This window comes from Oryctolagus cuniculus, chromosome X (assembly GCF_964237555.1).
Source record: "Oryctolagus cuniculus chromosome X, mOryCun1.1, whole genome shotgun sequence".
Lineage (NCBI taxonomy): Eukaryota > Metazoa > Chordata > Mammalia > Lagomorpha > Leporidae > Oryctolagus > Oryctolagus cuniculus.
Window position 1 is genome coordinate 133,417,327 of NC_091453.1, and position 13,942 is coordinate 133,431,268.

The window sequence follows — 13,942 nt, forward strand, 5'->3', positions numbered from 1 at the left end:
TCTCAAATTTGGGTTTGATGTTTTCTCATGAGTAGACTGAGGTTACACATTTTGGGCTGGACTCCCACAGAAGCAGTAGTATGCCCTTCTAAGAGCAACATTATTTTTAAAAGCCCAAACCTGGAAACATCACAAAAGTCCATGAATGGTAGGCTGGGTAAACTGGCAAAGCCATCCAAAGAATACGGCACACCAGTGGAAATGCAATCTCACAGATAATCACTCTCCTCTCCTGAAATGTGCCTTCTCAGCCTCCTGTGCTAGTTCTTCATCTTATTGATTTATTAGCACTAAAGCAGCTTGGAGTAAGAGCTCTGACAGTGGAGAAGGCCAAGTGGAAATCTGAAAAATTTCCCCATCTATCTCAGAGAAAATACTCAATCAAAAACAATCTGGCCAGTGGGAGGAGGAGGAACAGTCTGGGCTTGCTTTATGGAAAGGTCTGGTTTCTGGGTACAAGCTGAAAATGAATGGCAGTGGTACTCTAGCCATATCCAGGAATGATCCTCCAAATAACATTTTGATTTTAATATACTGCATTTTTTCTAAGGAGTCAATGGAAACTCTGATATGATGGTGAGGTTTGAAGTAGTGTGAGTTATTGGGTAACATCATATAAGGGAAGTACTGAGAAAGAGAAACTGCTTTGTCTAGCAACTAGAAGTTTAAAAGTCACATGATAACCAGTCAGATGGCATTACTGTCACAGATAGCATTGTACGTGGAAAACTGACGTGGTACAACTGGGAGCAATGAGAGGAAAGGTAACAGCATAAAACTGATATGTTTATAAATGCATAATCTATTAGGTTGATTCTGGGGAACGGAACTGGGTACCTACAGAGTGGGTTGAGAAGGAAATTGTTTCCACTATATATCCGCTCGTAACTTGAAAATTATGTACTATGTGCTTGCATTACTTTAATCACAAATTTTAGTAACACAAAAAGCACAGGGTGCAAATACAGTGCAAACGTTTTAAAAGAAACATATACACTGTCTGAGCTTGTGTCCTGGCTCTTTTATTAACTGCTGAACAATGCTGCAAATAAAAGTCTGTTTTTCTTAAAAGTTCTCCAACCACAGTGCTTTCTCTACTGTTAAAATAGAATTTTCCTAAGTGATTGAGATTCTGGTTCAAGCCTAAGTTCTTGAGCAGATCTCCCTGTGCCATCCCCTCCACCACTGTGCCCAGCTCCTTTCCCCGACAAACTTGGTTTAAATGACAGTAAAGAAGGGAAGGAAACAGAAACCCATAAAAAAGAAAACATTGTTAAAAGTCATTAGGTATAAAAGCTATCAATAGCTTGATTAGGTGCCCAGAGGAGGAATCTGTTGCGGGAACAACTGTGCCACACTGCAGCACAGCACAGGGTCAGGGCTCAGAATCCCTGAAAGCAATGAGGGTTGGGTTTCAAACATACATGAAACAGCTGCCACTCTGGCCATCAGCTCCACTTTCAAGTCAGGAAGGAGGAAGAAGGGCCAGGCCAGCTGCATTCATCCCAGTACTTCCCCGGGGGACAGCTATTCTTGTCTCATTGGCCAGAGTTGTGGAACTTAGCCATCCCAAGCTAAAAAAAAAAAAAAAATGGGCTGGAAAGAAAAGAATTTAGTTGGGCATCTTGCCATCCCAAATGAGATCTGATTTTTATTTTCTAGAATCCATATGACACATCATGAAACAATTATAGTTAAGGGACAGACTGTACATGACAGTACCATGACAATATGAAGGTACATACAATATTATACAATTTAAGAAGTAAAAAGAGGAGAGAAGAAATGAAGCGAAAGGGCCACTAATCACATTCACTTACAAGCTGATGGTCCACAAATTAATTTTATTTTGACCATGTGTTTTTGTTTTATTTAGTAAAACTCAAGAGACTCCAACTTTTTAAAAATCTCAAATCAGGCACCTGCTCTCCAGGTGGTCCTGGCAGAAATGTTCCCTGCTGTCACTGCTGTGCCACCTGGTCACTGAGCACATGAGTGTTATTTTTCTTACACTTGACTATTTTCACTCACCTGAACCACACAGGTTACATTAAAACTACCTCTAGACAACTTAACCTTTGACAAATCATATACATATGAAAATCATGAATAGCTGAAAAAGAAGAAAGTGGAAGAATCAATGCAACTGAACAGGTAACCCAGAAGCACATCCATAAACAGATACTGACCTAAACCTTAAACCTTCTGAAATGGACTATGGACTTCAATGTAAAGTATAAAACTTTAAAGAAAAAAATAGAAGAAAATTATTGGGATCTAGGGCTACACAGAGTTATTAAAGCTTGCACCAAAAGCAGGACCCATAAAAGGAAAAATTAACAAATTAGACCTCGTCAAAATTAAAAACTTCTGGTCTATGAAAGCCCATGTGAAGATGATAAAAATGCAAGCCATAAACAGGGAGAAAGTATGTGCAAAGCACATACTCAACAAAAAACTATTAAACTATTATCTGGAATATATAAAGAATGCTCAGGGGCTGGCATTATAGTGTAGTGGGTAAGCTGCCACCTACGACATCAGCATTGTGGTCATTTGGGGAGTGGACCAGCAAATGGACGACCTCTCTCTCTCTCTCTGCCTTTGAAATAAATAAATTTTTTTAAAAAAAGAATGCTCAATATTACACAGTGAAAACAATCTAATTTGAAAATGAACAAAAGATGTGAAAAAAAATTTCACCAAAGGGGATACATGAGGATAGCACACAAGGATATGAAAAAATGTTCAACATCATTAACCATCATGGACAAACGCAAATTAAAACCATGGCGATCTATCACTACACGCCTGTGTTTCTGGCCTTGGTACACCCTTGCATAATGTTCTAGAGAACATAAGAGCAGAAAGTCTTAGTACACAGAATACAATATGACCTTTGAAAGGAGGGGAAAATCTACACGCAACATCATCAGGTGTTCATTGTGTACCTAAAAGAGGAAGATAAACTGGCACCCTTGCCTCATATTTTTCTTACTCAGCTTGATTACAATGATTACTTTTAACATGTCAGCCTTTAAATTAAGGACTCAGCAAAGTTTACTAGAGGTAGAGCACATTCTAGTCAGAAAAGTTCAAGAGTTGCTATCCCAAAGGTTGGTCTTGCAAATGTGCTTATCCAGCCAGACACCCTGCTTTGCAATGACTAAGAGTCACTACCACACTCACCAGAAGTTGCAAATGATGACTAAGAAAAACGGAAACCTCCAGTGTGCTAACTAAAGAACAAACTCCCAAGTCAAGGCTTCTGAAAGCAAAGCAGGATTTTCTCTACCATGAACTTGTCCATGAGCCACCCTGTCTTCCTGAGACTCTTCAAAAGGGAGGGCCAGCTTCCCTGCAACCCCATCTTATAGGAACTCCTTCCATCGGCCTCCACATCTCCTCACTGCAGGTATCACAGGAGCTAGGCTATGCAAAGTGACATGAATAATGTTGAACAAATAATGAAGGTCAAGGGTAGATTCCATTTCACAAAGCCTACTTCACAACCTCCACAATGTCTCCATGAAACTGCAGCGCCATCTCCAGTAGACACAAGAGGTCCCAGGGCTATGGAAATCCTGCCCTCCACCCCCGCAACCAAAGTAAAGGCAGGGTGGAAGTGGCTGTGTTTTAAGATGACATCTTAAATTCAGGAGGAACAGTGGTAAACACTTGTCTGCAACTCCATGTCTGGCCTTTGCTCTGCAGCCTCTGCCCTTGAAAGCAATGCCTGCTGCTCTGAAACCCCCTTCGGAGGAAACATCTGCAGCAGGGTTCAAAGGACAGAGGCAGTTACTCAAAGGAAGTTGGAATTTAAAAACAAACTTGGCAGGGGGTGGACAGTGGTGGGGCTGAACACTACAGGGGCAATTACAGTTGGCTTTAGGAGCAAGGGAGAGAATCAGGAAAAAGAGACTGTTTTAGTCCATGGTTGGCCTCTTTGCCCATGACAGCCACAAGACCTAGAAAGCCAAGTACAAGAAGGAGACAGCAGACCCTGGGGGCTGCCAGCCTGCCACAGCTGGAAAACCCACTCTCTGCCTGGGCAATATCCTGGTCTACATTGGGAAAACACACACACACACACACACACACACACACAAGAAACTGTGAGAAAGCCAAGAATGCCTCAAGGTTTTTGAAAGAGATTAGCACTGTTTAACCACATGATAAGAACTGGGGAGAGAGCAAGGCCTAAGAACCCATCCAAAGGTCAAGCTTCCAACAACTTATCTGCCCAATGCACTCGGCTTCTCCTTCCACTGTAGAAAAACAGGAAAGCCAAGTTCCATAGAGAAGACACACAGGACTGCAAATCCAGACACCTGGTGTTGAGTCCTCACACTGCCCGCCATTAAACCCTGCTGAAATTATTGGTAAATAATGCCACTCATTAAATTCACATCCTCATTTTGTGATCAATATTTGCAAGCACAAAGTGGTTCAGAGACTTGTCCAAGCTTACAGGACAATCAGTGTTAGGCTCCAGGAGTTAAACTATGGACTTCAGAGTTTATCATTGTTGCAAGGAAAGACTGCATAGGCAACCTTGTGTCAGGGCTACAAACTGCACGTTGGTTAGACAGAATTTTTTGAAGACAATGATGTGTACTATGGGAGAAAATAAAACAGAAAAGACCTCACAGGGAAAGCGACCTTTGAGTAAAAACTTATTAGGTGTTTTGCTCAAATATTTCTTTATATGAAGGAAAAAAGAAAAAGTGAAAAATCAGAAAATTCCATGTTACGAAAGCTATCTTCTGGTTCCCTAATTCAGGGTTTTATTTCCTCTTCTCCACATCTAGCATCACTGATACCCCACCCCCATCCCCAGCCAATTTTGAAATATGATTTTTTTTATTCTTGTCATTTTGTACTCCACACCCAGTGTCCTTCTTTTTAAGTAACACTGAAAGGTTAAAGCAAGTCATTGTTTCCAGGGAAAAAAATCTCTGCATCAATAAAATGTCAATTCTTTTCATCTTCCCTCCTTGGCAATCTCTGAAGACATTCTTGATCCCTACAACTAGGGTGGGGACAGACGCAAGATGGTACTTTTCACAATGAAGAATGATCAGACCCAAAATGATGACAGCACCAAGGTTGAGCAATGCTGATCCTGACTTGAAATTCTCCTTCAAAGGCTAGCAGATGACTTAGAAAAGAACAGAGCTCTATCCTACTTAGCCACAATCAAACCAGATTCTTATCTGCAAGGTATACTAGTCTTTCTAGTTTTAAAAGAAAAACGTTCCTGCTGGTGAAGGATAGGGAAGCACTGGACCGGCATCACTTACTGGGAAAGTTGGGGAGAAGCTGAAATAATTTAAAAATTGCACTTCATCTTCTAGTATCCCTTCTGTGAAAAGAAAAGCCTTACATGGAAAGTGTCTCTTGTCATGAAACAATCAAATGCAATTGTGCAGAAAATTCTTTTTCTGGAAAAATCATAATTAGGGGCAGATTATGAATATTCCAGCCTCTGGCAAGACATCACAGGATGTATGGTATTCAGCAAAACCGTTGGTGTCTGCCTGGACTGTTATTTGTCCATTATATCCTGGATACTGCCAAATGTAGGATCCAGCAGTCATACCTCAATTGCACCACCCCATGCTGCTGTCTTAATTTGTGCATCTGCATGTTTCCTTATTTACTTCATAGATCTGCAATCAATACTGCATCAGAATGTGGCATAGCGCAGCATCTGATGTCTTAAGAACCAATGCATAGAGAAGAGAAACCTAAGGCACAGAGTCTTCCAGCAGCTTGCCCAAGGCCACACAGCAAGTGAGATGCAGAGCCTAGTGTTGTGGCAAAGAGTGGTAAAGCTCCCAATGGGAAGATGAACCTCATTTGCAAATTCTCCCTCTGATGTGTACCTTGGCAGATCTATACACTATTTTATTTGAAAGGTTAGCAAGTTTTCTTATTCCACCTTCCAGCTTCTTTAAATCCTTAAATAATATTGAAACAAATTATCTAAGTGTATTTGATATTCTATGATAAACTCATAGCCCAAGGAAAACTGCTGTTTCCTCAGAGAGTGTATATACAGAACCACTCCAATAGTGAAAGGGCATCTTTTCAAAAAGGCACACATTCTTTCAAGCATAAGGAAGCAGACACAAAATACTACATAGTTTATGATTCTATTTATACACAATCCAAAACAAGGCAAGTGTGCAGTGTTAGATCAGTGGTTGCCAGGCTCCAGGTAAGGGGAGACTTATTGCAAAGGGCCACAAGGGAAATTTCTAGAATGATGCAAATGTTTGTTATATGTCATGATTGTGATAATAGTTATATGATTGTATATATGTGTCAAATCTCATCAAACTACACAAAAATAATTAGTGAATTCTATTATATAAGTATATTTCAATAAAAGTGTCCAAATAAATTCAGTAAACAGATTTTTTGAAAGTTCAGTCAAGTGAACATCGATTCTCATCTCTATAGCAATAGCATTTTCCATGGCTGCTCATTTCCACACTGAGGCCCACGGTGTTGTAATCATGATTTGAAATGACAGACAGAGGTGTCTTAGTGATCTTCAGTTTACTTTTCTGTGAAATTGGAAAGTTACTCTAATTCTCTAATGTCCACCTCTTTGTTTATTAATTAATTCAGCAAGTATTTCTAAGGGCCCACTTAAAGATATTTAAACACTTGAGTGTGAAATACCCCTGACCTGCAAGAGGACAGAGAAACTGTGTCTTTAAAAGCAAATGGCTAGTATCATGGTCTTGGCCAGTGAGCTTATATGTACTAACGAATGAATGCAGCATCTAGCGTCTTTGTGTGTGTATCTCTCTTGACACACTCTCCAGGCCACAGGGAGAAGATGCTGCTTGGTTCGAGAGGCAGCATCGATGTTCAGATGAGTGAGGGAGAGAAGGAGGGAGCAGTCCTGTGGCTGTGCCCCTGCCTAAGAGATCCCCAAATGCACAGCAGATAATACCAGGAAAATGCTCACAGTACTGAAGACTTGCTACAAAACAGCAGATAGCCACAACCTCCCCTCAGGGCATCTTTGAAGACAAAGGGTAATAGGTATTTACTGACCATCACTGGAATCCTGAGGGCAGGATAACCTTCCAAGTCCTTGGATTCCTTCTTCCACCCCTCAATCCACACAGGCTACCCTATTTGCAGCAGAGCACAAGGGGGCTGTCCTAACTGCAGAGGGACAGTGAGTGAGCGATTTCAAGCCAGAAGTTGACCCAAACACAGGCAGTTCAACAACCAGCAAGCAGACATTCTCATGAGTGTGCTCTTAAAGTGTTTCTGTTATTGTGACTTCCATCCATGAGGAAGTTTCCCTTGACCTTAACGAGCATTCTGTCCAGGCTGCGGCCTCCAGATTGCCATCTAGCAGGACTGTTCGGATCCACCGCACTCCGAGCCCAGCATGAACCCCGCCGCGCATTCGCTGGGCCCCCACCCCGCAAGCTGCCGCGGCCTCCATCCTGGGACCAACACCCTCAAGGACAGGCTCCCCAGGGATTGATTCTCCCGGGGACAGAGGAAGTCCTCAGGCTGATGGTCGGGCCCGGAGCTGAGTCCCGGCCCCGCACCCAGAGGACCCACCGGGCCCGCTCACCTCTGGCCGGCTGCGCTTCTGCAGCAAGTGCTCTAGGTAGAGGTCGGAGAGTGCCGTCCGCATGCTGCCCCCACCCTCGCCCTCGCTCGCTTTGAGCGTCATCTTCCAGGGGTCGGGACACAAGGCTGCTGGTCCAGGCAGCGCTGGGAGTGCGAGGGCCCAGGCCTGTGCGGCGGCGGAGTCTGCGGAGGCGGCGGGGACTTGGCGCTGCTGGGCCTGTCACCACCCCGCAGGCGGCGCGCCGGGCGGCCGGGGGCGGAGCTCCACCCACGCCCCGCCCACTGCCGCCCCTCGCCCCCGCCCCTGAGCCCGCCCACTCCTAGGTCCACCTGACGCGGCGAGCTCACCGCAGCGACCCTTTAGAAACCAAAAAAGGCCCTGCGCTAAGGGCCCAAGCAGGTGTGCGACTGAACCCGGAAGGATTAAAAACCTGGAGGTCGTCCCCAGCCTCTGGCTGGTTCACCGCGCAGCCCACGCCCTAACAGGCCTGAGCAGAATTCATGGGGGTAGCAGGGAGGCAGCTTCTACCTGATGACGCCTAGAGCCGTTTGTACACTCAGGAAAACACAGAAAATCAGAATTAGCCAGCTTTAGTGGAACTTAAAGAATGTAAGAGGTGGTGAACTCTAGTCTGTACCCATAAATGGATGCAGGCACAGCGCCCAGAAACACACCTGTGCATGCACAGAACTGTATGGTACATGATGTACTTAGCATGTTAGGTAAGTGAGGAAGGGCTTTAACTGAAGCTGGAAAATATTTATATTTGAAAAGATGACATTGGAACCCAACTTCATGTGATATACAAAAGAATAATATATTCCAGGTGCATTAAATACTTACACGTAAAAACACACATTTAAAGCTCTTAATGCTAACCATTCACAATAAAGTACAATAGTGATGTTTAACTTTATTAACATTAAGAACTTATTTACAAAGATTTATTTATTTCAAAGATAGAGTTACACAGAGATAAGGGGACACAGAGACACAGACAGAGAGAGAGAGAGATCTATCTTCCATCCACTGCTTCACTTTCCAAATGGCCACAACAGCCAGGAGTGGGCCAGGCAAAAGCCAGGATCCAGGAACTCTATCTGGGTCTCCTATGTGAATGGCAAGAGCACAAGCACTTGGGCTTTCTTCCATTGCTTTCCCAGGTATATTAGCAAGAAACTGGATCAGAAGTAGAACAGCCAGGACTTGAACCCACAGACTCATACAGGATGTTGGAGTTGCAGGATATGGCTTAACCCACTGTACCACAACACCAGCCCCAACATCAAGAACTTTTATTCATCAAAAAATACATAAAGTACAAAAAAGACCAGATGTGCATAAGGGGAATATATTTTCAAGAAACACAAGTGACAAAAAATTCCTATCTTGAAAATATAAAAGACTACAGATTAATAAGAAAAACAAACAATCTGGTAGAGAAATGAGGAAAAGACATGATATTTCATAGACAAACAGAATTCACAAATAGAGAAACACATATGGGCCAATAAACATATGAAGACATGTTCAACTTCTCAGTGTTAGTGGTCAAAGAAATGCAAATCAAGACTGCAATGAGATGCCACTGTACTCCCATTCAATTCTCAAAAAGTCTGACAATATGAAGTGTTGGAGAGAATGTGAAAGCATACAATTTCTTCAGTGTTGCTGGTGGGAGTCCAATGTTGTTGGCAGTAATGCTATTTAGGAAACCGATGTTCCAGTATCTCTTACAATTAGTCTGTAACTGACCAGATTTTCCTTTATACACCTCTGAAATATTTAGGATTAGAATTGCCTTGTTTGTCCAAATACAGGAACCTCAGTACACATGGCCTCATTCAATTTTATACCCCTCCATATTTTCTCAGCCTTCATCTAATTCCCAGACCCTCAGGCACATAAACGATCAAAATCCCTGACTGCCTCTGCAATTGCTACATCTCTTAATAAATCTGACTCCTTCGGCCTTTTCCAAAGTGAAGGTCAGTTTCTTTAACGACCTCTATTATGCTCACTACTCCCAGAGAATCTGCATTCAAGCTCAGTCTGACTGCATCCATGGAGGCTGTCATGACTCTTAGCCCTTCTGGAACCAGCAAAACAACTCAGGGGTGTGAGAAAGTTATGGCCCAGGAGGATGAACTTTGAGCAGTGAGAGAAATGAGACAAAAACCTGCTAGCAAGTGATGGGGAAAGGCTTATTAATGGGTACTGTTACAGCTAGAGAGGAGTAAGAATTTCTATGATTCTATTGCACAGTGGATGTGACTAATTTATTTTAAAAGCTAGAATATAGGATTTTGATTGTTTTCACCATAAAGAGACGTTAAGTGTTAGAGGAAATATATTTGTTTACCTAATTGGACATCACATAACGTATGTGTGTATCAAAGCATCATATAATACCCCATAGATATGTACCATCTTTGTGTGTGTGTTTTTTTTTTTAAATAGTAGCAGATCAATTCCCTACCTTGGGAATCCAATGTGCTATGGTTGTATACCACCTATCTGGAGGTATCCAGGGGGACTGAGAAACAAGCTGTATTTTCTTCAGTAGCAGTGACAAGCTTAGGAGCACGCAAATTTGTATTTTCTTTCCATCCTTCCCTGCCTCATTTTCCTTTCCCTATTACTCTTGCACTCATGGAATTGCATCCTACAGTAAGGTTTTCGCATACATGTCTCAAATCACACTCTATCTTCCAGTGAACCCAGGCTTAGAAAACAGTTGTCAGAAATGAGGTATTGGTCTTAGGAAATGGACACTTAGGATAGACTTTGGAGTTGGATTGACTTTATTGAATTAATGATCCTACTTCCTGTAATCAGGGAAAATGAAGCAGTTCCACCAGGAACACAATAAAGTTTCCACCAAACTGCAAGCTGTGGAACTTAGACCCATCAAAGATGAAGATGAGTCACCCCAGCAGGCAAGCCACCTAGTCCATTGAAGGGCTGACTGAGGAGGAGGGATGTGTAAAATGGGTGGAAGAAGATACCCATCCATTAGAATTCCCAGAGAAGCTGCAGCAGTTGAAACTGTAGCTAGGGTTACCAACTCTTTTTAAGTGTTTTTAGGACATAACTGCCTTTTGAAGGATTGGACTTGGAACACCTTCTGAAAAAGCTAGTGGTTTCTTCACCCTCTGCGTGAAGACATCTATATGATACCCCGTCATAGAATACTAGCATATAAACTTTGTCGCATGCTCTATTTTCCAAGGGATACAGGCCAAGACCCTATGATACCAAAACAGATTGATGTTAGGAAGCATGGAAAATTACTCATATAAACAAACATACGCATTTCCTTATTCACTGAAATAGCAGCCAACCTCTTTGTACTTAAGAACTTATCATGAATGGAATTATAGAACATAAGGCAAACTGGGGAAATTAGTGGTAGAAATTAGGTGTGGTAGAAAAAGAGTTATTATATTTCATATATTAAAAACTTTAAAATAAGGAAAACACTTAACAGGAGAGGGATAAAACAAGAAACAAAAATGGGGAATAGAAAGGAATGAAAATAAAATAAAGTTATGGAGAGATAGTCAACCACACTGGCAGCATAGAATACAATTTATGTGATACAAAAATGTCGATTTCTAGCACCATTGCAGACCAGATAGAAATTAATAATGATATTAGCAAGGTTGCTGGCTACCATCATATAGAAATCAACTGCATTTCTATATACCAGCAACAGACAGAACTTGTAATTTTAGAAGGTACAATTTTATCATAACATCTACAACTATCAAATACCTAGGAATAAACTGAACGATACATTTGTACTGTATGGAGAGAATTATAACGTTCTATTGGAATTGATTAAAGAAGAGCTAAGAAATGAAGAGATAAATGTTTGTAGTTTGGAAGACTCAATTTCTTTGGGCTATTACTTCTCCTGAAATTTTCCTATAAGAGTCAATGCAATGCCAGCAGGAATTTCAACATATATGTTTTGTGAAGCCTGAAAAAAAATATGGAGTTGTGAATAGCAAGAATATATAAAATGCTCTAGAAAATCAAGGAGTGGGGGGAAGCTGCTGTCCAGATAGCAAGACCTGTAATGAAGCAGTGGTTGCTGAGAGAGTAAGGTTTAGACACAGAAACAGAGCAATGACAGAGGTGGCACTGCAAGTCAGTAGGGAGAGGATAGACTTTCTCTATGTGATATGTGGGGTATACTGGTTATTCACATCATAACAGAGACTAGACTTGCCAGAGCAGAAGGCAAATACTTATCCAAACTACTGTAGTCCAAAGAACTGAAAAAAGAGCAAAATCTTGTTTTAGTTTTTATTGAGGCAAAGCTTACAGTGGAAAAGTACTGGAAAGGCTAGCCACCTGACTCAGAGGATGGATGCTCACAAGACTTGTCTTCTTTCAACATTCCCATGCTGCCCAATGGTCAGCCAGCTGCAGTCCCAGGTAGTCATTGTTCAGAATTTAGTTTTGCTCCTTGGAATTTATTGCTTCTTGGAATTTATTGCATCTATTTGTTTTTCTCAGTTTCTAGAACTGCCTTTAGGTACAGAAATTCTGTTCAAAGTTCGTGAATGGCAAATTATACATTTTTGCAATATGACAAAAATGAAATCAGACTCTGCCTCATACAAAAAAATCAGTTCCAAGTAGCTGAGGAACTTAAGTGTGAAAGACAAAACTATAAAATTTTGGAAGGCAATATAGGACTTTGGGCAAGGTATTTTTCATCTAAATATATTAAAATACAGAATATATAAACAATTCCTACTGATCAATAAGAAATAAGCAAAACTACTAATTAAAAATGGGTGAAATTCATTAACAAAAATTTCATAGAAAACAAATGATCTATAAACATGAAAAGGTCTTCAATCTCATGAGTTATTAGACAAACACAAATTTGGAAGAATTTGGAATTTGCAAAAAAGAAGTTTCTCATTCACCAGATTGACAAAAACTTGAAAGGCAGATGATATTTCATGTTATTAAAAATGTGGGATAACAGAACATTAATATACTGCTGTTAGACAAAGCAATTGGTGCAATGGCTTTGGGAAACTGGCATTGTAGCATGGAATGGATATCCTTTGACATAGCTAGTCAATCCTATGAGAAACTTGCATATGTGCTCCATGAAACACATTGCAAGAATATTTATGAATCTTTATTTAGAGTTAAAAACACTCAAAAATAATGCATATGTCCTACATGATATGACATTATACAGCAGGAGTGAAAATGGGCGAATTATAAGCATCCAAATGGATGAATTTCTAGATACAACATGAGTAAAAGAAGAAAATCATAGAAGATGGCTCACGTTTTATAAAGTTTTAAAAGAGGCAAGACTGGGGGCCCACATTGTGTCTGCCTATGATGCCACTATCCTTTACAGGAGCCAGTTTGTGTCCTAGCTGCTCCAGTTCTGATGCAGTTCACTGCTAATGGCCTGGGAAAAGCAGTAGAAGATTGCCCAAGTGTTTCAGTCCCTGAACCCACGTGGGTGACCTGGATGAAGCTCCTGGCTCCTGGCTTCAGCCTAGCCCAGCCCTGGCCATTGAGGCCATCTGGGGAGTGAGCCAGTGGATGGAAGACCTCTCTCTTTACAAACTTTTTTCTCTCTCTCTCTGTAAATCTGCATTTCAAAATAAATCTTTAAAAAAAAACAGGTAAGGCTATGGTGTTAGAAGGCAGGATAGGAATTACTTTGGGCTGGTGATGCAGGAGGAGGGGAGAGGAAGACAAATTTGTTCACTCCATGGTTATTCTTTGAGTTGTATTATTAAGATATGTACCCTCTTCTGTATGTATACTATATTTCAAAAGATTTTACAAACTCTAAGGCATCAAGGAAAGGGACATTTCAACAAACTAAAGAAAAACAGGCAACATTAAATAATGTACTGCCAATCATATGTAACTTTTTTTATTTTGGCTGGCAGACATGCAGGCTGAGCCTGTTTGAAATGAGTGTTGTTATTGCTTGCATGGTAGAAATAAGAGTAGGGAAGGCCAGTGGAGACTGGGTAGAATTGTCTGATAAGCAACACACATACAAAGGAAAAGAAGTCCCCTACCCAAGTAATGCCCTCCCCCATTGCCTTTCTGTGAAGTGGGTTGTACAAGGACTGGGTGGGGGGACCCAAACTAAATAAATTGAATTTTAAACACCCAGAAATGCTGTGAGTAGGGGATGTGGGGCTCACTTGGTGGGTCAGCACCTTTCCCCCAGGATGTGAAATGCTCAGGCCAGGGAGGAGCCTGAGCACTGAACATGCTCTTGTGCATACTTGAGGGGTGCCCTCACACACACACACACACACACAC

The 13,942-nt window shown here is 41.4% G+C and overlaps 1 protein-coding gene across 1 annotated transcript in view; it reads right to left on the reverse strand.

The window, feature by feature from the left end:
- Positions 1-7,714, reverse strand: part of MPP1 (MAGUK p55 scaffold protein 1) — a 32,060-nt gene extending 24,346 nt beyond the window's left edge. The window contains exon 1 of the mRNA NM_001171384.1: positions 7,613-7,714. Within this exon, the coding sequence (NP_001164855.1) occupies positions 7,613-7,714 (102 nt within the window). The remainder of the gene's footprint in view (positions 1-7,612) is intronic.
- Positions 7,715-13,942: the final 6,228 nt, after the last annotated feature.